Source organism: Culex pipiens, chromosome 3, assembly GCF_016801865.2.
Source record: "Culex pipiens pallens isolate TS chromosome 3, TS_CPP_V2, whole genome shotgun sequence".
Classification (NCBI taxonomy): domain Eukaryota; kingdom Metazoa; phylum Arthropoda; class Insecta; order Diptera; family Culicidae; genus Culex; species Culex pipiens.
Window position 1 is genome coordinate 127,282,066 of NC_068939.1, and position 21,266 is coordinate 127,303,331.

Genomic DNA, 21,266 nt, shown 5'->3' on the forward strand with positions numbered 1-21,266 from the left:
GTAAGGTTTTTCTAAACATTATTAAGTTTAAAACATGTACTGGGGTAGGCCACCATTTTAGAAAAAAAAAAGTTTTTTCAATATTGTTTAAAAAAATAAACTTTAAAAATTCTTAATTTGAATTTCGGGTTGATTTTGAAAGTCATAGTTGTTCTTGTTAAAATCATATTTAAGGTGTTTTAAATTATATTTTTACGTCAAATGTACTATCGCTAAGGTTGGTGATATAGTTTTAAAGAAAAAAAAAAATCAATCTTTATAACTTGGGTGAGTTTTCAAAAAGCCGTAAGAGCCACCGTGACCTCTTACACTAATTTTCGTTTTTCTCGAAAATGAGACAAAATTTCATTTATTTTTAGTTTGGGGCACTTGAAGGACGTGTAGATGAACAATCTCGGGCGTTTTTGATATTAATTTTTCATAAGTAGGTCGAATAAAAAATGGCTCGTACGGCTTTTTGAAAACTAATCCGAGATATTTAGTTAACCAAGTTTATAAGCTTATTAACGAAATACATATACGTTTTAGATAAAATTGTGAAAATGTATTATTTTTTCTAAAACTCGTTAAAACTAGTTTTGTTTGTAAAATTATCGATTTTTTTTTAATACGAATCAAAAGTTTTTAACTTTTGGAGATTTTTAAAAATGTTGTTGCATAAACACAAAATATTTATTTTTAACAAACTTATTTTATCTTTTCCTAGTGGAAAATTGTGCAAAGAATCCGAAAATGCATTCCGTGTTCCGATTCAAAATCATGTTCATTGAGAAAATCATGACACTTTGAGAAGATTAAAATAATGCTATTAACCGACATTTTCGCAATTCGCAATTCGCAATTTTCAGTGTAAGAACGGGCCTTGACCGATCTTATGCACAAGGTTCCCGACGAACACGCACTGCCCTTACACCTACATCTCACCCTTGCTCTGAGTCAGTACGAGCAGCACGCTAGAACACGCTTTGAGTGTTCGTGCCAGGCATGCACACCTTCTTTTCCGGTTACGCATTTTAACTCGGCCGGGGGTGGTACATTACGTAGGGTTTGATGTAAGTATAAGCACCTAACCATTTATAGTGTGCCTATCAATTTTCATTAAAGCAAGTACTGTTTTATTTTTTGTTTGAATTCAAAAACTAGTTGTTATTCTACTGTGTACTGTTTTCTCCTGAAATCTTCCCTAATGTTGAATCGTGTTAATCTGTTGCTATTTCTTCTGTCGCGGTGTTTTGTTACAATGTTTTGGACCTAAGCATGTTATTCAAAAGTTTACCAAAAATACAATAATTTTATGTGTGTGATCATTCAATATATTAAGTAAGGACTCGAACCATACTTGTTTCAAGAAAAGGGCGTAGATTTAAACAATAGACAATAAAAGAAAGCAAACTACATAAAGTTCGATACTGAAAGAATAATTGTAGTTTGAAGGAAAGAAGAGTAGAAGCCGATGAAAATTACATTTTAATAAATAAATAAGTAAAGGAAAGATCAATGATAAACAGCAGTTAACATCGTTTCGTTTACATATTAAGGTAAACTGTTTTGGTTAGGGAAAACACGTTTCAGTATTTATTGGGAAATGAGAGAAGAAGAGTAGAAAGATGAGTGAAGCAAAATTAAAGTACAGTACTGGTTCGGTAACTGAGCTTGTTTGACTGAACTACTTGGGCTGTAGCCCACTTAAAAAGCAGACAAACGTAAAATAACCAAACAAACCGGAATGATGAGGGGTCACAAGCTGGATGCACAAGCAAGTTCAGCAAATTAGAAATCATATTTAAGTTTTAATGAAATGTTAAGTCAAAATTTAAGGAAAAATTAAAGGTGAGCTCTGAAAGAAATTTAAGCAACCATCATTTTACATTTGTAGAGAAAATGTTATGCATCGGTCCCCTCGTCATTTTTCGTTCAGCCCAGTTTACGAGCAGCATTCGGTAACTGTGCTACATTCTCAGCCAAGTTACCGAACAAGTATACTGTTGTTGGAAATGTGCAGAAGAAATACCCCGTGCTGCGATGTTCTAGGTACATCCACAACAGTTCGTTCAACATGCTGTGAATCAAAACAATACCTTCTACAATCACAAATGACTTCCCTTTCCCACATTGCCACTTTGTTATTGTTGTCCATGCTCTGCAAAGAAAGGGATGTTAATAAAATATAAAAACTATAAAATAACGATACAAATACTTTCCGGAACCTGAGTGCCATCAGGTTGATGTTGTTGCTGTTGTTTCCAATGTGATAGATATCACACCGGAGACGTCTTGATTCGGTTGTCCTGGTGCGACCGTCCTCCAGTCGTAGACCCAGGCATGACATGAAAATGAAGACAAAAAGATGCATTAATACATGAACTTCTTGCTCACGAATAACCCAATCCCACCCAAAACAACACAGCTAATCTGGGTATGCACCCAAACCAACTGCGTTGTTCCGTGCCCTCCTCATTCGGCTATTTCAATATGATTGTCCTGGAGAATCCTCCCTAAGGATCGTTAAATTCCGAAGTAACTTCCCAAAAGGGCACAACCCCTGTTGCAAACAAACAGTTCACTTTGAATGTGACTGGAATAGGCTGCCTGCTCACACCCAAGGCTACGCTCCATTGAAAAATCACTACGGAACTCCCTAGTGATGGCCGTCCACGCAATCATACTTCGTCATGATAGTGCTACCTTGTCACTCGCCTATACGTCAGTTACGTAAATACATGTGACAAGACAGAACAATCACCACGATTCGAAACATGGACATCATCGACCGCCAGCTAGACAGATGTTCAAGTCATCATCTAGCATACGGGGAGGCATGAGGATAGGGAACTGATGCAGGACCAGAGCTATACTGTTCAGACTCTCATAATCAGGAATACTAACAACCAACATTTGGCGGATCGCTTCCCTGATTACGACAGTCGCAAACAGGACTGCCGATACAGTCAGTTCCGCTCCTTCCAGGATGTCCTGCACCTGGGCATCCCTAGTATCCAAAGGCATTAAAACATAGTTCAAACTAGCAGGACTGGGAACTTTATTTATTGCACTGTGGTTACTTGGAATCTTGCAGCCCTTGGCCGACTATTAACCGACATTTTCTTAACTAACTTTTTAAACTTTTCAACATTTTATTAAATGGTTTTCTTGGCAATTTTTACAGTTTAATAGCCACCGTTCCAAGCCATGTAGTTCAGTGTTTCTCAACCTGTGAGGAATTCCCTCCTATGGGGAATTTGGTCACTCTTGAAGGGGGAGGGGGGGGGGGGGGATTGAGGATGGTAAAAACATTAAATGACTTTAAACGAACTTGCCAAAACAAATATCCATTTGATTTCTGGATATAAATAATTGGGTTTTATCAAGTAATTTCTGTAAAATTCCACGTTCTTGTAAACATGTTCAGTCTTCAAATAAGGTTTTTCGAAAGTTTGCCATTTATTCAAAGATAACCATTAATTTGAACAAATTTCAACATTGAAAATGTTTAAGAATTTCTGAGACTTTAATTTTTTTTTTAACATGGAAATCCCAAAGAAATATTAGATCTTTATATCTAGAGTTTTTTTTCTGAATAGAAACATATGAAACACAATAGCTTATAGGACCTTTTTTTTTCTTGAAAATCAGCAAAGGGGGAAAGGAACGATAAAGGTTGAGAACCACTAAAACATGACTATGGATGCAGTCAGTTGCTGTTACTTTAGCAAAAGGGATAGACTGCTTGTTTACAAATGCAGATTCGCCCTATTGAAGAGTTATTACGGATTTTTCCACTATTTGCGTTCTCAATTTATTTGATATTTGTAAAAAAATATTTATAAAAAATAAACTGAAACGGCAACACTGACTCGTCGTCCCGCACTTGTCCCGACATCTATCAGAACCCTCTTGCCCCTGACTGAATTGCCTTCTTCATTCCTACCCAGTAGAGAGGTCCTGGCGCGCGCGGAGGTGGAGGAAAAATCAATTTTCATAGCCGTTTTTCCATGGCCCGCCGAGAGGAATGCATGCGTGGTCATTTTATTCCTCGATTTTTAAGGATTTTTTTTGATTTTGTGTGGTTTTGAACTACTTTCATGAAGGGAACTTGAGATGGAGAACAACCTTGAATCTCTTTCGAGTAGATTCCTAGCGAAAGGTAGTCCGGAACAAGGGAAACGAACCAGCAGAAAAAAAAGAATCAATCTACTTACAACTCTTTGATCAGCATCTTTTCGTCGTCTGTGGAGATGACCTTCCTTTCTCTAAAGCCGGATCTGAAACGGCAGCAGTACTTCCACGAAATGAGTCACACCACAAAGTGGCCCCTCACAAATTCGTCACAGGCAATTTACCCGGAACAACACCGAAATCACACCGATGAGCCTTTCTTCTTCTTCGCGGCCGTGATTGACCTCGATAATTGCCAATTATTAGATTAACACCAATGACACCTCTCAACACACTTGGTCACCCTGGAACGGAACCGGAAAAGTGCACCCTCGAACGCCGGAACGATTTGGTCACACGATCCTCTCGCCACGGATCGAGACGGAAGTGCAGCTGAGCAGCGAACCTACTAGGATGTGGTGCACATGGGCGTCACAGGGACCGTGATGGGTAGATGATGGAGCAAAGCAGGCGCTGGAAAATTTTGCCGAATCTTCGATTTCCGGTTTTCACGCACTAAAAAGCACTCGTTCCCGCGGGGGGCACCTCCTTCACGACGATGGCCAAAAGATGGAGCAGCAGCAAGCAAGATTTAGTGCGTGCGTGCGTGTGTGTGTGTGTGTGTTCCTCACCCGACGATCTGCGGATTTTTACGGCGAAAAACTAGAACCGGAGCGGACCGAACGACTTGAAGAACTGTGGCTGGCAAATTTTCACCGATGAGATGAGTCTACTCACACGCACTCTCGCGGCTGAGGTGACAGTTTGCTGGTGGGGTGGTGTGTGTGAGGCACTCACGGCTGAGTGACGGGTGAGTGGCGCAGGTGACAGAAGCGAGGGGCTTTTTGGATTTTGCACAAGAAAATTCTGAGATGGGTTTTGGAAAGGTCGTGTAATTGGGTACTAAAGCCCCACGTCAATTTTTATGTAGAACGGTAAAAAACACGATTAAAAACCATTTCTGATCACTTTTTTCATTTTAACGCAAAAAAAAAATTTGTCAAGACAAAATTTTTTCGATGGATCAACTATGGTCCCCTTGGAAAGAGTTGTCAAGTAGGAGCTTTTCTTTCAAGAAGGACCGCGGGGTTAATTTTTCAAAATTGATTCAAAAATCCATTTTTAACTCTTTGTGGTCGTGCAATGGGTCATTGTACTTAGAAAAATAAGCTTTATCGCTGTAAACAATAATATCAGCAATCTAAGCTTCATTTTAGGACCCAATTCTTGTGAGAAATGTTATGCTGCAAATCTAGTTTTTTTTTGTAAATAACTGAAAAAATCAACAAAAAACAGATCATTCGAAACAGTAGATTCATCCAAGGGGTTAGACTCTCTACACGGTTTTCGGAATAAGCGTTTGTGTTCAGAGTGAAACATGGTGCGCGACGGTGCTGGCGGTGTGCGCGCACACAGCTCACGCCCTGAACTGTCACAACACATTTTCTCTCAAACTGGCACCACTTCATTTTGAAATGTCAAATGAGGAAAAAGTAGAGATTGTTTACTAACATTGTGCTGAGCTTGTCGATCCGAAAAGAATGTTCCGGGTTTGGAAGTCCGCTGAAGGAAGAGGAACTGGCGTTAAGAACCGGTAAAGACACCGCAGACGAGGAGTGTGTGGCCAAGTAGAAAGCACAACAGTGGAACGTCGTCGGTGGAATGTTTGGTTATGTCCGAATTAACTTAAGCGATGACGAAGCTAACTGCTCTGGCACCGGAGGCGGAAACACAAGTTAGCAGGGCTTGGATCGATAAATTCCTAAACCCGGCAAGGACATCAATGTGGACGAAAAGGTAATCGCCGGTCGAGGAATAGGACGCTGTCATCAAGAAACTGGACGGAAAGACAGGTCAGCCCGTAGCAGATGCTGATCAACACAGAGGCCGTTCCGGTGCAGCGCATGGGGTAGAGTATCGTCATGATGGAGATTTGATGCTGGAATCGAAGCCAGCTTTGGCGTCGGTTCTGCTGCGGGTCAAACCAGCAAAGAGGTGGACGAGCTGGACTAATTGGTGGTAAAGTGCAAGTCAAAATTGTGGTAACCTAAGCGAATTTTTGAAACGTTTTCTTAAATCTAATGGCGCATCATAACTCGCGATTAAAATTCTTTTTAAAGTTTTATGTTCCCACCACCCTCCGCATAAAACTAACCACTCGCTTCAACTTTAAACACGAGACTGAAGACCTCTCTCAAGATGCATGAACTTTCCCCAGCTTGATCGCCCCGAGAGCACACGAACGTCATTGCTCTCACATTGCATCTCTCCACTCCTCGTCGCGAGCTCCATCGTGCATTATCGCTCTCTTCTTTCATCACCAATACTTCGCGTTGCGCAGACACACTCGACCCAGCCCATTCACTCACACTTGAACAACTCTCGCAGCGTGCGTGTCGACCGTGGTGTCGACTGTGGATGTCGACTTACCAAGAGATGTTCGGTACTAACATTTTAAAGTGGTTATTCCAGATTTCTCTAAAATATTATACGATCTTCAACAAATCATAAAATCTTCTATTATTATTCAACGAACCAATATTCTGCACACGCCTTATCTGCGACAAAAATGTAGCGAGTAGTTGAAATTGTTAAAATTTAGTACATTTTTATTACTAAATACTTAGCTAAATAAAAATAATAAATTACTCAATTGCAATCCGAACAGTTTTATTTGGTTTCTGTCGAGTGTCATGTTTCTGTATGTAGTTGTTTCCCGGTTGGACCTGGGGATCTTCCCATCACTTGGCCTATTCAGAGAAGGAAGGAATCGCAATCGGGGGAGCGCTCTTAGCTGTAAACAAATTGACGTCGGTCGGAGGAATCTAGAACCGTTTGAGAAAAAGTCAAGTTCGCCGGAATAACGAACGGAACACTACACAATGCTCTGTGTCGGTACCATCGAAAGTGGCTTAGCCGGTCTGATCATTGGCCTGCGTGATGGGTGCATTCGTCGCGTGCTGTACAAGTCGGTTGGTGCCGACGGTGTTGCGTCCATCTGCACCCTGGAGGCGGAAGTGTACGCCAAGCAGTACACCAATATCGGGTTGAACTTTATGTACGACGTTAAGCCCGGCGACAAACTGCCCACGATTCCGTCCAGTTTGGGTGCGCTGAAGGACAGCGTTTCGGGCCTGGTCAAGACCTCGTACGACGCAGTTAGATTGACCTTTACTAGTAAATAAAGTAAACGGCGGGACCACTCCGTCCTACGAGGACCTCCAATCACGCTCAAGTTTGTTTATAAACATCACTGAAAATGACGTTTCTAGAAGTGTTGCCAAGTTTTTAGACATTCTTTCCCGATAATGGTGCGTGATGGTGCGCGAGAGTGCGCGAAGGGTGCGCGAGCAGTGCGCGGCTGTTTAATTCGGAGCACGCACGGCGTGCTGAGTGTCCAACTCCTGGGTTGAACTCTTGGTTGAACTGAAAAATTCGTATGAAAAATGGGATACATATTGAACTAAGAAAATCATGATGTTTGGTTAAAAAAAACCCTAGAAATTTTCTTTTGATTATAAAGTTATCCTGGGACACAATCAAAACTTAACATTTCTTAAATTTTGATTTATTTTTTTTGACTTCGAGCTCGATCGACTCATCAACATTGATTCATTAGATTTTTGAAAAAAAAATAATTATTTCTCGCTCTTTCCGTGTTTTACCCCAGTATTGAGCCTCATCGACCAAATTCTTGAAAGGCAAAAAAAAAACATCTCCAGAAAAACATCGCAACGTCAGACTTTTTCTGACATTTCGGCCGCGAGTTGTTCGGGTTGGTGAATTTTTGCGTGCGGTTTTTATTTTCGCGAAAATTTCGTGCGTGATCGTGCGAGACAGCTAGGCCGGCTTCCAGCGGAACTTCACGCACCGAGCTCGTTTGACCAGCGATTGCTGTGCCCTTTTTCATCCCGGACATACCACCGGCTGCCGCCGCCGCTCGAAACATGCAAAACGTGGAGCTCGTCGTCGAGCGAAGGCTCCGGCCAATTTTTGGTGAGTTAAATGGGGTTGCTTTTTTGTAGGGAAAGTGTTATTTGTGAATGGAAAAACCTTAACTGTACGTGTGATTTGTGTTGCTTGATGTTTGGTTTGAGAAAACTACATTTTTAGAGTAATTTAGTTTCTCTGATTTTTGACCAGAATAATCCTTCACTCTGTGCGATGTTTTCTGATTTTTTTTGTCATCGCATTCTCGCGAAAAGAGAGAGGTTATTGTTTATTTCAATCACACGCAAGCGGCTCAGCAGTTGGTGCGAGTGGGAGGGACAGATGTGAACGCGAGTGATTTTGTGAGTGTCTTGATTGCAGATTTGATTATTTTGAGTTGCAAGTGCGGAAGGGTTTGTTAAGCGCTCATAACTTTGGAAGCTATCAACTAAAGAAAGTATTTAAAATTAGTTTCTTGCCATACAATGTGTTTTATGCGTAATTTATTCATCAAAATGTACAACATTAAACGAGAAAAAACTATACATAGCAAATCGCTAAACATGTTCAAAGTTTAGTTTTAGCTGAAGTTTTTGAATGTGTAGGATTTAATTTAAAATAATATAATTAATCAGTATAATATAGTATATGGCATATAGTAATGGCGCCACAACTCGCTCACAAAAATTGTAAGATGAAACTCGGTGGAAAACTTGAGCTTTGTTGGCTAAATGTGCAACTCGTGCTGAAAAAAACCTTGTTGTATAAACTACTATTTTAAAAACTAGGGCTGCTGAGTCGAGTACCTTTTTTGGCAATTCCAACTCAAACTCCTGGAAAAAAGAATATAAGGAAAAAACATTTGCTCTTCCTTTTTCCAGAATCGATCGAAATCGGCAACTACAAGAAAGCGCTGCAGGACGTCGAGAAGGTGCTCAAGAAGAACCCCACCATCCAGTGCGGCCGGGCGCTCAAGGCATGGGCCTACATCCGGCTGGGCCGCGACGAGGAGAGCGCCACCCTCATCAAAGCCCTCGAGGCGGAAACGCCCTCCGAGTCGACGACGCTGCACGTGATGACGCTGTGCTACAAGGAGACGGACCAGCTGGACAAGATCTGCGCGCTGTTCACGAACGCCTCGAAGCTGCACCCGGGCAACGAGGAGCTTCTGTCGCAGCTGTTTATCGCCCACATGCGCGTCAACGACTTCAAGGCGCAGCAAACGGTGGCGCTGCAGCTGTACAAGCTGAAACCGCGCAATCCGTTCTACTTTTGGGCGGTCATGAGCGTGGTGCTGCAGGCGCTGCGGGGACCCGACCGGAACGACCAGCAAAAGAGCAAGTTGCTGCTTTCGCTGGCCCAACGCATGGTGGACAAGCTGATCGCGGAGAACAAGCTGGAGGCGTCGCAGGAGGTGCAGCTGTACCTGCAGATCTTGCAGTACCAGGAAAAGTACCAGGAGATGCTGGACTTTTTGGAGGGTTCGGTGTGCCAGAAGCTGTATCCGGGGGCGCCGCACTCGATCAAGATTGACCTGCTGAAGCGACTCAACAAGTGGGGCGATCTGAACAAGCTGATGAAGACGCTGCTGGAGGCGGAGTGAGGAAGACTGGGTTGGTTGAGAGAGTTTGGGTTTTGAACTATTTGCCTTCTTTTTCAGCCCTGACCGGTGGGACTACTACCAGGACTACATCCAGTCGACGTTCGAACTCAACAAGAGCCAGGAGAAGCCACCGGAAACGGACCACACCGTCGACATGTGCCACGAGTTTATCTGCGGAGTGAGTTGTTGCCGTTCTAGAAACTTTCAACTTTTTTGCTTATTCCAACTTTCTCCCTCAAGATCATGGAATCGCAGCCGCGCAAGCACCGCGGGCCCTACCTGGCCCGGCTCGAGCTGAACCGGCTGATGGTGGAGAACCGGTACGACCGGGAGCAGCTGTTTGGCGAGCTAACGGACCTGCTGCTCGACTACTTCCGCATGTTTGGCGACAAGACGTGCTGCGCCAACGACCTGAAGCTGTTCCTGGAGTACGTGGAACCGGCCAAGCGGCCTGGCTTCGCGGCTAAACTCATGCAGGAGTGTCGCATCAACCCGGTGACGCTGCCGAGCAATGTGAGTGGAACTGTGGTCGAATAGAAAAGCGAGTTTTAATTGATGGCTATTTTTAGAAGGAGCACATGCAACGCCACATTTGCTCGCTGCAGATTGCGCGCTTTTGCGGGGCGCACGCAGCGCTGACGGAGGAACACCTGACGGCGCTGTATACGGCGCTCACTCTGCACTACGAGCACGGGTTCAGTGCGTTTGGGCAGGGTCTGCTGCCGACGGATATGGGCCCGTCAGATCCGTACGCGCTGCTGGCGGGTGAGTTAGAAGAAGTTGCCAAATTGTCAAGTTTTGATTCATAAATGTTCCTCTTCTCCCCCTTAGTGCACATCATGTACGACCGGGCGTGGCACCTGCAGCGCTCGGAACCCCTCGTGGAGGCCCTCTGCCTGCTGCACCATCTGCTCTCGAACAGCATCAACAACTTTCACGCCAAGCTGCTCGCGCTGCAGGCCTTCCACCGGTTAGGACTGCTCGATGCCGCCCACAAAATGTACGAATCGCTCGACATCAAGCACATCCAGCTGGACTCGCTCGGCTATCTGCACTGTGCGCAACTCTGCAGCGGAGGCCTGCCGGGACCGACGAAGCATTTGTTCGACCAGACGTTGAACTTTTTCATCAACGACCACCAGAACAGCGTGGAGTTCCTCAAGACGTCGTACAACTTTGGTTCCTTCTCGAAGCTGATTGAGTTCTTGGACTTTCGGGATCGACTGTCGAACAGCTTGCACTTTACGCTGATCTCGGTCGAGGCGCTGCTGCTGGAGATGGTCTGCTTCAGCGGGACGCTGGCCCAGAATCTCTCCGCGTACCGGCTGATGCGGATAAAGCCCCACGAGGACCGGATCAAGTGGGACGAGCTGAGCGACAACCGCGACTTGACCATCTTCGTCGCCTGGGATCCGGTGGTGGACTACACGAAGGTGCTGCCCCCGGGCGAAACAAACGGCGAAACCCTAGCCGTAGCGCTGGAACCGAAGACGGTCGAGCAGCAGCGGGAAGAGTTCCGCCAGGAGAGCTACAGCCAAGAGTTTGAGCTACTCGAACTCCGCTCGGGACTGCTGCGGCTCACAAGTTCCTTCATCGAACTGTTCACCAAGGGCACCGACGAGGACTACACGACGGCCGTGGATATGCGGCGCCACTGGGAGGATCTGTTTGTGAGGATTCGCGCCAAGGGACGGCAGCCGATGAGTGCGAAATTTCTAGTCAATTTGCTACCGTCGCGGTTGCATTTAATACTACGGATGCCATACGAGAGCACGCTCCGGACGGTGGCGGACTTTTTGCTGGCACTGTGGAAGGGGGAGAAACACGACGACATTAGGAGCGGCGCCGAAGCGTGCGTGAAGAGCGTGAACGAGCTGTTTGCGCTGTTGGCGGACAGCATCGGGCAGTACAACAAGAGCGGAGATTTGCTGTGGAACCGGAAGCAGGTGCACGAAACGGTCAATGCGTGCCTTGAGGTGAGAATTCATTTCATTATTTAATGTATCTTTTGGAAAACACAGGAACTACGAACAATCAAGAAGAGATAACGGAACAAACGGCACATACCTAAACACAAAAAGGACACCGATTGGAAATTCGGAACATGGAACTGCAAATCGCTACGTTGTGTTGGGTACGAGTACGCTACGCGTCATCGGCGACTTGAATGCTCAAGTTGACCAGGAGGAGTTATTGGGAGGAGACCAGTTATTGGGTGGTTCATCGCTCACCAGCAGACGAACGAGAACGGCCTTCGACTCATCGATTTTGCTACCTCCCGAAACATGGCCATACGTAGTACCTTCTTCCAGCACAGCCTCCTCTACAAGTACACCTGGAGATCACCAAACGACACGGACATCGACTCGGACCACTATCTGGTGGTGGCAAAGCTGCGCCAACGCCTGGCCGAGGTCAACAAGATCCGGTACCGTCGAACGCAGCGGTATAACATGGAGCGACTCAAGGACCACGAAGTCGCTACCCAGTACGCGCGGAAACTCGAAGCTGCGCTGCCTGACGAGGGTGAGCTCGTCGAAGCCCTTCTGGAGGCCTGCCATCAACGCAGCGGCCTCGGGCGCTGGTTCGACGAGAAATGTCAGGCGATTTGGGACGAGATGAAAGCGGCGCGGGACAAGTGTCTGCTGCATAACACCCATGAGAACAAGGAGTCGTACAAATGGTTGCAATGACAGCAAACCCAACTCTTTCGGGATAAGAAGCGCCGCCTGGAAGAGTTGGGTTGCCAGAAACATGGAACAGCTGTATCGTTCCAACGAAACGCGTAAGTTCTACAAGAAACTTAGCCAATCCCGGAAAGGTTTCATGACGCGACGGAGGAAACTAGAATCAAATTAATGAACTCTCGCGAAACACAATATTGGCGACCAGGAAAAGTAAGATTTTTACCTTGAAAAAGAGTGGCGGATCTCAAGAATGTCGTTATGCTGTTGTACGAACGATCTCTCCAGCAGAACGAGCGGCTGGAGGTCCAGAACGCAAGGATGATGGAGATGCTGGAGCGTCTCAACCTGCAAGCCGGTTTCAGTCGGTCTTCAAACGGTCCGCTATTCATAATCGAAACGCTGGCGTGCAACATCCGGGAGTTCGTCTACTGACTGACTCATATTTGACCGGTGGTACCGCAAATACGAGGACCTTTTTCTCAAGAATGGCGCGAAGCTGGACAACGCAGCTAAAGTTCGGTTACTGTTGAGAATCCTCAAAGTGGCCGTGCACGACAAGAACGTCAACTTCGTGCTCCCGAAGAATCCCCGTGATATCGAGTTCAAGGAGACGGTGAAGAGCTCCAACTGTCCAAAACCGAGTCAGACGACTTCGTGACATACGCTGGCATCTTCAACAAGCACTTCGCAGACTTCGAACTCAAGAAACTCACGGCGGACCAGTTCAAGAGTCTGTTGTTCATCTGCGGTTTGTGCTCTTCCAAAGATGCCGACATCCGCACAAGACTTCTGTCCTTGCTCGAGGCAAACGCGAAGGGCGCATGCACTATGGAAGCACTAATCACTGAATGTCATCGCCTCCAAAACCTCAAGCATGACACCACCATGGTGGAACACAAGCCGTTAAGCTCAGTCGCCATTACCCTGCCGGTCCAAAAGCAAGCAGCTGTATGCTGCGCACCGCTTGAAGATGGCCAACGACCTGGATCTCTTTAAGTCACATCTGTGCTGGCCTTAATGGACAGATGTTGCACACCCCGGACTTCAAGCAATCGAAGCAACCATGAAATGGTTAGCCAAATTTTCACCATGTTACATCTGACATTCGAACAAGCAAGAATTAAATAAATTAGGTCTCACGGAACACAACAGAGAACTACCGAGCCATCACAATTCTCAACGCGGCCAACAAAGTCGTCTGTCGGAGCGAGCTAAGGATTTCGTTGGGACGGACCAAATCTTTGTGCTGCGCCAAATCCTCCAAAAATGTCGCGAGTACCAGATCCCGACGCACCTCCTGTTCATCGACTTCAAAGCCGCTTACGACTCGGTCGATCATGCACGCGAACGGATTTCTCGGAAAGCTGGTCAGAATGGTGAAATCAACGATGGACGGGGCACTGTGCAGCGTGAAGATTTCGGGAGCGATGTCCGACCCGATCGAATCGCGCAAGGGACTGCGACAAGGTATATTTGTCCTCTGTTTAACAACCTATAAGAATTGTGATGGAGTTGTAAATGTCACGAAACGGGTCATGATGGATGCTTTGGACGTCGTTGCGGTTGAGTTGCTGGATATCGTAAACAAGTCGCTGTATCGAGTTGAATTCCCATCCCGAAGAATTCCGAAATCCAAGAATCCGGAGGACCACAACCCTATCAACATGTTGCCGCTGTACGAGAAGGTCATGGAGACAATCGTGAAGGAACAACTGATGGCGTTCATTGATCGTACTGGTGTACTGCTGAAGGTTGTTTTTGTTGCTGTTGAAGTGGAAATAGTTTGTTGTACACAACGACAACTGAAAAGGACGCAGATGCTACAGAGTAAAATAATGCGCCTGATCGACTGACGCCTCGACGGAGTATGCTCGAATGATTGCAGTGAATGTCGGTGAAGCAAAGAATCTAGTACACGAATACCTTGTGTTTGTTTATCGTATGGAAAAAGGATGGCGCCAGGAAGAGATATCCATGAGCATGACACTAGAGGAGCTGACGATCTTAGATTGCAGAACTGGAAAAAGGCATGCAGACCACGCTTTTTTACAAAGGATTTAAACATTACAACCAGCTTCCAGAGAATGCATAGACGACAAGCAACATCAACGAGTTTTAACGAAGCTGCAAGGAGTTCGTACGGCAACGGCCGTTGGAGAAGAAGTGAGCCAGGATGAGGATGGTACTGAGAGAAAGAGCACGTTATCACGGTCGGTCATCTTCATTATCGGTACGCATTCACATGGGATCACTTTGGGCCACATATGATAAATCTAATCAAAAGTAACGTGAATCTGGTCGCGGTTTAACCTCGCCAATATGCGTGTGGAATTGAAAATGGTGTCATTATCCTAAAGTTGATGCAATCTGAGTGATCAAAGACATTACACGGAACTGGAGTAAGATTACATGACACTCTCTAAACACTAACGAAGAATTATCGAAAGATTTCTGTTCGTGAATCTTCCATACTACAAAAATTGTATGTAAAGATGGGTATGAGGTGAGCCATCCAAGAAAAAAACAATCGATCCAGCCAGGTCATCTGCTATTGCTGACGACATGGAAATTGTCGCCAGAACGTTTGAAGAGATGGCCAAGGAAGTGCACTGAATTGAAGCGAGAAGCGGAGAAGGTTCGATTGAGGGTGAATGTGGCGAAGGCGTTGTATCTGCTGGCAGGAGGAACCGAGTCCCTTAGGCCTCACATAGGACCGAGCGTGACGATCGACGGAGACGAGTTCGAGGTCGTGGAGAGTTTGTAAACCTCGGATTGTTGGTGACCTCAGACAACAACTGGACCAGAAAAAATCGGAGGCGCATCATCATCGGTAGTTGTGCCTGCTATGGACTCCACAACACCTTTCGGTCTGGTCGTTGTCAACGATGCTCGAGGAGAATCTGCAAGCGCTTGAGGTTTTCGAACGGCTAGTGCTTAGGACGATCATTGGCGGCGTAGCTGAGAACAATGTATGGAGGAGAAGGATGAACCACAAGCTGGCATTACTCTACGGCTATGTTTACTGAGCCGCTACGGACCAAGGTGTCTCACTCCGGCAGATCTGTGGAAAATGTCGTGAGTACAACGTGCCCACACATCACATCTTCATATAGCTCAAGGCTTTCAGCAGATTGTGGACGAGAACGGATTCCCGGACAAACTGACTCGGCTGGTCGAAGCAAAGGTAACGGCTTATCTCACGCGCTGTCTAATATATCGACTTTGAAGGAGTTGTGCGAAGAGTGGGTATCGTCACAAGAGGCATGATTTGCAACAGATCAGCTCAACTACGTGCTTATGCCGACAGCATTGATTGCGCCCCGATGACGGCTTGAACTTGTAATGAATACGAGTAAAATGAAGTTCAAATTAAAAATCGAAAATTTTGTTCGTGTTTCATCTTCCAGATCGCCTGCCTGGTGCTGTTTGTGTTCACCGTGTGCTTCGACAAGTTCTCGCAAGCGCCAACCCCGTCTCAGCCGGCACGCAAGCCCAAAAAGAAGGTCGACCCCAGCGCCGACCAGAATAACCACGAAGCCCCGATCGTCCTGATGACGGACAAGGCACGTCTGCAGCTGGTCTCCGACGTTCTTCGCGCGCTTAAGACCGGTTTCGTCGACTGCGAGGCGGTTCTCTGTGAGTTGAACGGATTTGTTCGAAGTCGGTTCTTTGGTGATTAACGATTTATTTTTGTAGCTTCCTGGGAACTTCCCCTGCTGTCGAACTCGCTGGCGGCCGCTCTGGAGCAGATGTCGCTGGGGACCAAGAGCGAATCTGCTGCGCGGATGAACCTGATGGACAGCCACCAGCTTGAGATTTCCGAGCTGAAGAAGCTGCTGAAGGACAAGCTGAAGCTGATTAACAAATCGATTTAGAGAGATGCGATCGAAGCAAAAGGTGTTCAATTGTTAAAGCTATGGACCTTGACTGAGTGTAACCAGTAAGAGACACCGCCCTCATCTCCGTTTGAAGCCTGCGCCAGAACGTTTGCACCACACGCACACACCGGACACGTCCTTAAGCCAGTTTCCTCCTCCTCCCCTTAAATTAAATTTGTGCTCGAGAATTGAGGCAGCAACAGCAGCGAACGTCAAAGTTTGAGGCGTTTGCCGGCGATTGCGCCTAAGTTTGTAATTGTCTATTTATCATTATTATTACCACTTTATTTTGTTTGCGAAACCCCATTTCGGCTGGCGCGAGGCAGGATTGTTAAAACAAAAATCGTGTTTAAATTGCATCAAATTGTGAACAGTTTTCATTTTTTTTATTAAAGCAAAAAACAGCCTCTCGTCGTCAATGTGAGCAAGCAGCAATCAAAACATAGGCAGTCACACACAAACCGTTAAATGAAATTACAAAGTAACGCTAAGAAGACAGTGCAGTGCGTTTTTTTTCTTCTTGAGTTCCCAGTGAAAGTTTTTATTAAAATAAAACAATAATTCAGGCAGCAGTGGCACCGAGCAGCAAAGCAAGCAGCAGCAATCGCCAGGAATTAACTATCTGATTAGCGATTTATTACGACTATTCATAATATTTAATTAAGTTGAACTATTTTTAAGGAGATTACGACTCACACAAACACGCGGTTCGATGAAGAATAAAGTAAAGAAAACGATTTTGAAACATTCGCAATTTGAAAACGTGTTTTAAGTATTTTTAATTTTTGAGAAACTCTTTGTCCATTTTTTTGGTTTAAAAGTTATCTTTGAAAAGTTTTTTTTTATTTATTTTCAAAAACTCCAGTTTAAAACTAAAATCAAGCTTTGCAACGAGTTGAATACAATAATTTGAACGGTGGCAGTGGAGACGCGCAGTCTTGTTTTATTTTTCTTTAATGTCGTTATTTGCGAGCGTTTAGTGAGTGATTATTGTACGCTCAACCCCCGGTTGGGCAGCGAATGACCAAGGAGGTTAAAGCTGCCAGAAATAAATAAATTAAAAACAACAACCCCCTTTTTCGTTTGACACTTTTTTAGTTTGTACCCCGTTGGTTGGTCAAAGTCAAATTAAAAAGTGACGAACTGTCACTTTTTACACAGCGCTCACGCACACTATCACAACAATCGTTTGGTAGTGTGTGTGAACTCCGTGTAAAAGGGGTGTCAAACTAAAAAGTGACCCCGTTCGTTATATACTGCATTTTTGTGGGTTCCCCCGATTGCGTTTGTTTTTCTATCCGGTCGGTTTCGCGGAGTTTGACAGTTGCGTTCGTGAAGTTGAACGGTGCGGATCGCGGTCATCACGCAAAATTTTCGTTGCCGTTTCCGTCTTTGTTGTCCCCCCGATTGCGTTTGTTTTTCTATCCGGGCGGTTTCGCGTTTTCGAATATTATTTGGTTTTATCTTTCCACAGCCGGCTGTCTAAGATTGAATCATTTATTCTAAATCAACACCAAATAACCGGGAATAGTCTCATCCGCATCATCCGACTGTTTGCCTTGAGAATTCATAATCCATCACACTATTAAACAAAATTTATTGATTATTGGGTCGCATCATCATCCTCTATGATGAATCCTGGCCATTACCTTAACCCACTAACAAAATTCCAAGTAGAAGTAGTTTTTCCGGCACACGTGGGGGTGTGGATATCGTATAGAACCCACCTTTGGTAGCAACCTGTGCTAACTAACATTCCCGTCCCAATCCCCCGAGATCTACAAACTGACATGGCGGGCGCCGTTGGTGGCCAACGACTGTTACCTATTTGCTCCAGATCTAGTTTTGATGATCTTGATGTTTTATCTTTTCAGCGCATTCATACATGCTGTTGATAAGGGAAACACCATTAGATCGTTGAAGCGTATGACCTCGGATTTACTGCAAACAATTATTATTAACAATGAAAATTAGGTAAGATTAGATTTTGCAACTGGTTGATTACGTTTTTTTCTGCAGTTTCGGAAAACACCTTTTAAAAGGAATATTTTCAGTGAAACGTTTGAATGTTCATTGCAATCAAGATTTAAAGCGTTAAGCCTCAAAGCAGTATCGAAAAGTATTACCGTAAACTGGGGTGACTTTGATAGCCTACATACTCAAAATTTAAAAAAATGTTTAGATCGAGGTTTAGATATTAATTTGGCAAGCATTTGAAAAACCTATCAAAGTCACCCCGGGCTATCAAAGTCACCCCAGTTTACGGTACTTTGTTTTGCATGTGCTAAAAAGTTCATCTTTGAGTGCTCAAATGTATGCTGAAATAATAGTTTTTGCAATTCCGTCGTGAAACTACTTACTTTTCCTGTCATTCTTGAACGACGAAATAGCCTACTTTTATGTACCAAAAATAACTCAATGAACCTCGTTTGATAAATGTACGACTCGTGCTGAAAAAAACCTCTTTTTGCAACTTGTTGCATAAACTACTATTATCCAACATGTTGCATAAAGAAGATTTTTTCAGCACGAGTCGTACATTTATCCAACGAGGATCACCGAGTTGGATAAATATGACGAGTGCTGAAAAAAATCATGTTTTGCAACGAGTTCCATACAACATTTTTTGCAAATCCAAAAAAAACCTTTGAGTGAAATTATAAGTCGAATGTTCATGTATTTTGTCAATAAATCGTCCAAATGAGAAAATCAGTATTGATTAAAAAATTCATAACTCGATCAAAGATTTTTTGCACAACCTGGAAATTTCTGAAAAGTGGGAATTTTATGTTCCCTAAAACATATCAAAAAATACAAAAAAAAATAGTGTTTTTTTGCAAATCAAGTTTTAGTGACAAAAAGTTAAAAAAATATTTTTTTTTTTCAGTGTACACTCAACCCCCGGTGGTTGGTCACTTTTTCGTTTGACACTTTTTTAGTTTGTACCCCGTTGGTTGGTCAAAGTCAAACTAAAAAGTGACGAACTGTCACTTTTTACACGGCGCTCACGCACACTTTCAAAACAAACGTTTAGTAGTGTGTGTGAACTCCGTGTAAAAGGGGTGTCAAACTAAAACGTGACCCCGATCGTTTGACAACAGTTGGTGTCAAACCATCGGGGTTTGAGTGTAGTCCATATCCATACCCACAACTTTGCCGAATATACCAAATCGATCAAAAAATTCCTTCAAAAGATACAGATTTTTGAATTTCCATACATCATTTTTGTATGGACAGTGATTGAATGTTAAAAAAAGCAAAATGATCTCCGTAAAATTTTCTATAAGCTTAATGCATTAGTTTTTGCTGCAAAATTTGTTGGCTCGTTTTGAGGAGTGATTTTTAATTTTTTTTGGCTAGAAAATACAAATTTTTCTCCCTAAAACGCCCCGCCATGCCCAAACACAAGCTATTATGGACTATGTCTGTACAGGAATTTGTTCAGGGGACATTAAACTATAACTTGAAGCCTAAAGCGTTGTTGTATGAAAACATTGTTCCTTACATCCTAATCTATCATTCTAGGGGTGAGCACCGAAGATTTGACAAATTTTCATTTTTTTTGGGACGGCCTAATGGACAACTGCCAAATTTGTATGGAAAATTATATGGACAAACTAATGATTCAAAATAAGGCTTTCTAGTCAGAAATTTACCAACACATTCAAAGTATGTTTACATGACAGCTGGACGTTTGTTTGCATCAGGTTTCCTATCTCTTTCTAGCAAAATTTTTTTGTCAGGTGACTTCTAGCTGGTTTTTTTGACTGACTGCCCGATATGTCAGCCAACATACTTCACAGGGCTGTGACAGCTACAGCTCGATCATAGAGTTATCTAAGCCCGTGCTCACGCACACTAGCACACCATTTGTTTTGCTGGCCGGTACAAAATTTAACCTCACTTTTTTTCGTGTACGTACACGCAATACATGCGCACGTAGATAACTCTATTGTTTGCATCAGGACACTGTGACGAGGAGTTCGTCATTTTTGAGTTAAATTATATTTTTTTCACTGGGCCTAGAAAGCCTTATGGCTTCTTTGGGCATACCGAAGGCACCAAAAAAGTTTCAGTCGGATTAAAAAATACAAAAAAAATCGAATGACCGAAGTCTGATAGAACTGCTCTTTAACAGTTTTATAGCAAATGATCTAAACCAGCGATGGAATAATCATCATCAAAAGGAAATCATTGGACGTGCATCAAAAGATTCTGAACTTAAAAAAAATCAGAAATGGTCACTCATGGTCACTATTTTTAAATATCGAAAAACTGCAAATATTTCGCTAAAATCCAACTTTTGGTAGCTGTATCTTAAAAACGGTGACCTGTATAAAAAAAATCTGCAATGTACTTTTCCATTTCAAATTAAATTTTACATAAAAAATTAAGCCATTTTTTTGCATGATTTTTTTTTGTTTTTCCAATTTATAACTCGTTGGCAGATTTTTTGACCATAGGTACTTTAAGGCTACCAACTGTACGGATTTTTTCCTTACCATACGGATTTTCGACCCTCTTCGCGGATTTTAAACAGGCCGGAATTTTTGTAGCGAATTTTTCGCATACTACGGAACTTTTTAAACATTGGATTGCTTTTTTATTTGGTCAAAGCTTTTGTTAACTAGACATTTTTATTTTTATTTTACTGTGAGTTTGATTTGAAAAGGGAGAGTTTTCCGGGTTTTCCTCAATTTAAACTTGATTATCAATAAGTCTGGAGTTTTTTTAAAAGGTCCTATAAACTATTGTCTTTCATATGTTGGTAGGACCTTTTAAAAAATCTTGAATTGGTGTTTTAGATATTCCTTACTAAATATATCTATCCATTAAAAGATCCAAAGGCCATCTAAAACTTGTGAAACCCTTTGAAGATTTGAATTAACAAATCTAGAGTTTTTTAAAGGTCCTATAAACTGTTGTGTTTCACATTTTATAGGACCTTTTCAATATTTTTTTTTGGATATGTGTTCGTGAAAACACTTAGAACGATTTTATTCGTTAAAGCAA

The 21,266-nt window shown here is 43.6% G+C and overlaps 3 protein-coding genes across 4 annotated transcripts in view; 2 read left to right on the top strand and 1 right to left on the bottom strand.

Annotated features, from left to right (window-relative positions):
• The window catches only part of LOC120414427 (phosphatidylinositol transfer protein alpha isoform), a 58,453-nt gene extending 53,569 nt beyond the window's left edge, over positions 1-4,884 (bottom strand). The window contains exon 1 of one of the 2 annotated variants that reach the window (XM_039575608.2): positions 4,200-4,884. In XM_039575608.2, coding sequence (XP_039431542.1) covers positions 4,200-4,216 — 17 coding nt within the window. In that variant the 5' untranslated portion in view covers positions 4,217-4,884. The remainder of the gene's footprint in view (positions 1-4,199) is intronic. The other variant, XM_039575607.2, reaches the window with a different exon arrangement.
• The window catches only part of LOC120414391 (5'-nucleotidase domain-containing protein 1), a 313,824-nt gene extending 301,733 nt beyond the window's left edge, over positions 1-12,091 (top strand). The window contains exon 3 of the mRNA XM_052710218.1: positions 12,082-12,091. The gene's annotated coding sequence lies outside the window, so the exon portion shown is untranslated. The remainder of the gene's footprint in view (positions 1-12,081) is intronic.
• Positions 7,896-17,007, top strand: LOC120414426 (phagocyte signaling-impaired protein). The gene is made up of 8 exons (XM_039575606.2): positions 7,896-8,151; positions 8,967-9,684; positions 9,746-9,866; positions 9,929-10,201; positions 10,258-10,453; positions 10,520-11,664; positions 15,783-16,011; positions 16,072-17,007. The coding sequence occupies exons 1-8, from the start codon at positions 8,103-8,105 to the stop codon at positions 16,248-16,250; spliced, it is 2,910 nt and encodes a 969-aa protein (XP_039431540.1). The 5' UTR covers positions 7,896-8,102; the 3' UTR covers positions 16,251-17,007.
• The last annotated feature ends 4,259 nt before the right edge of the window (positions 17,008-21,266 follow it).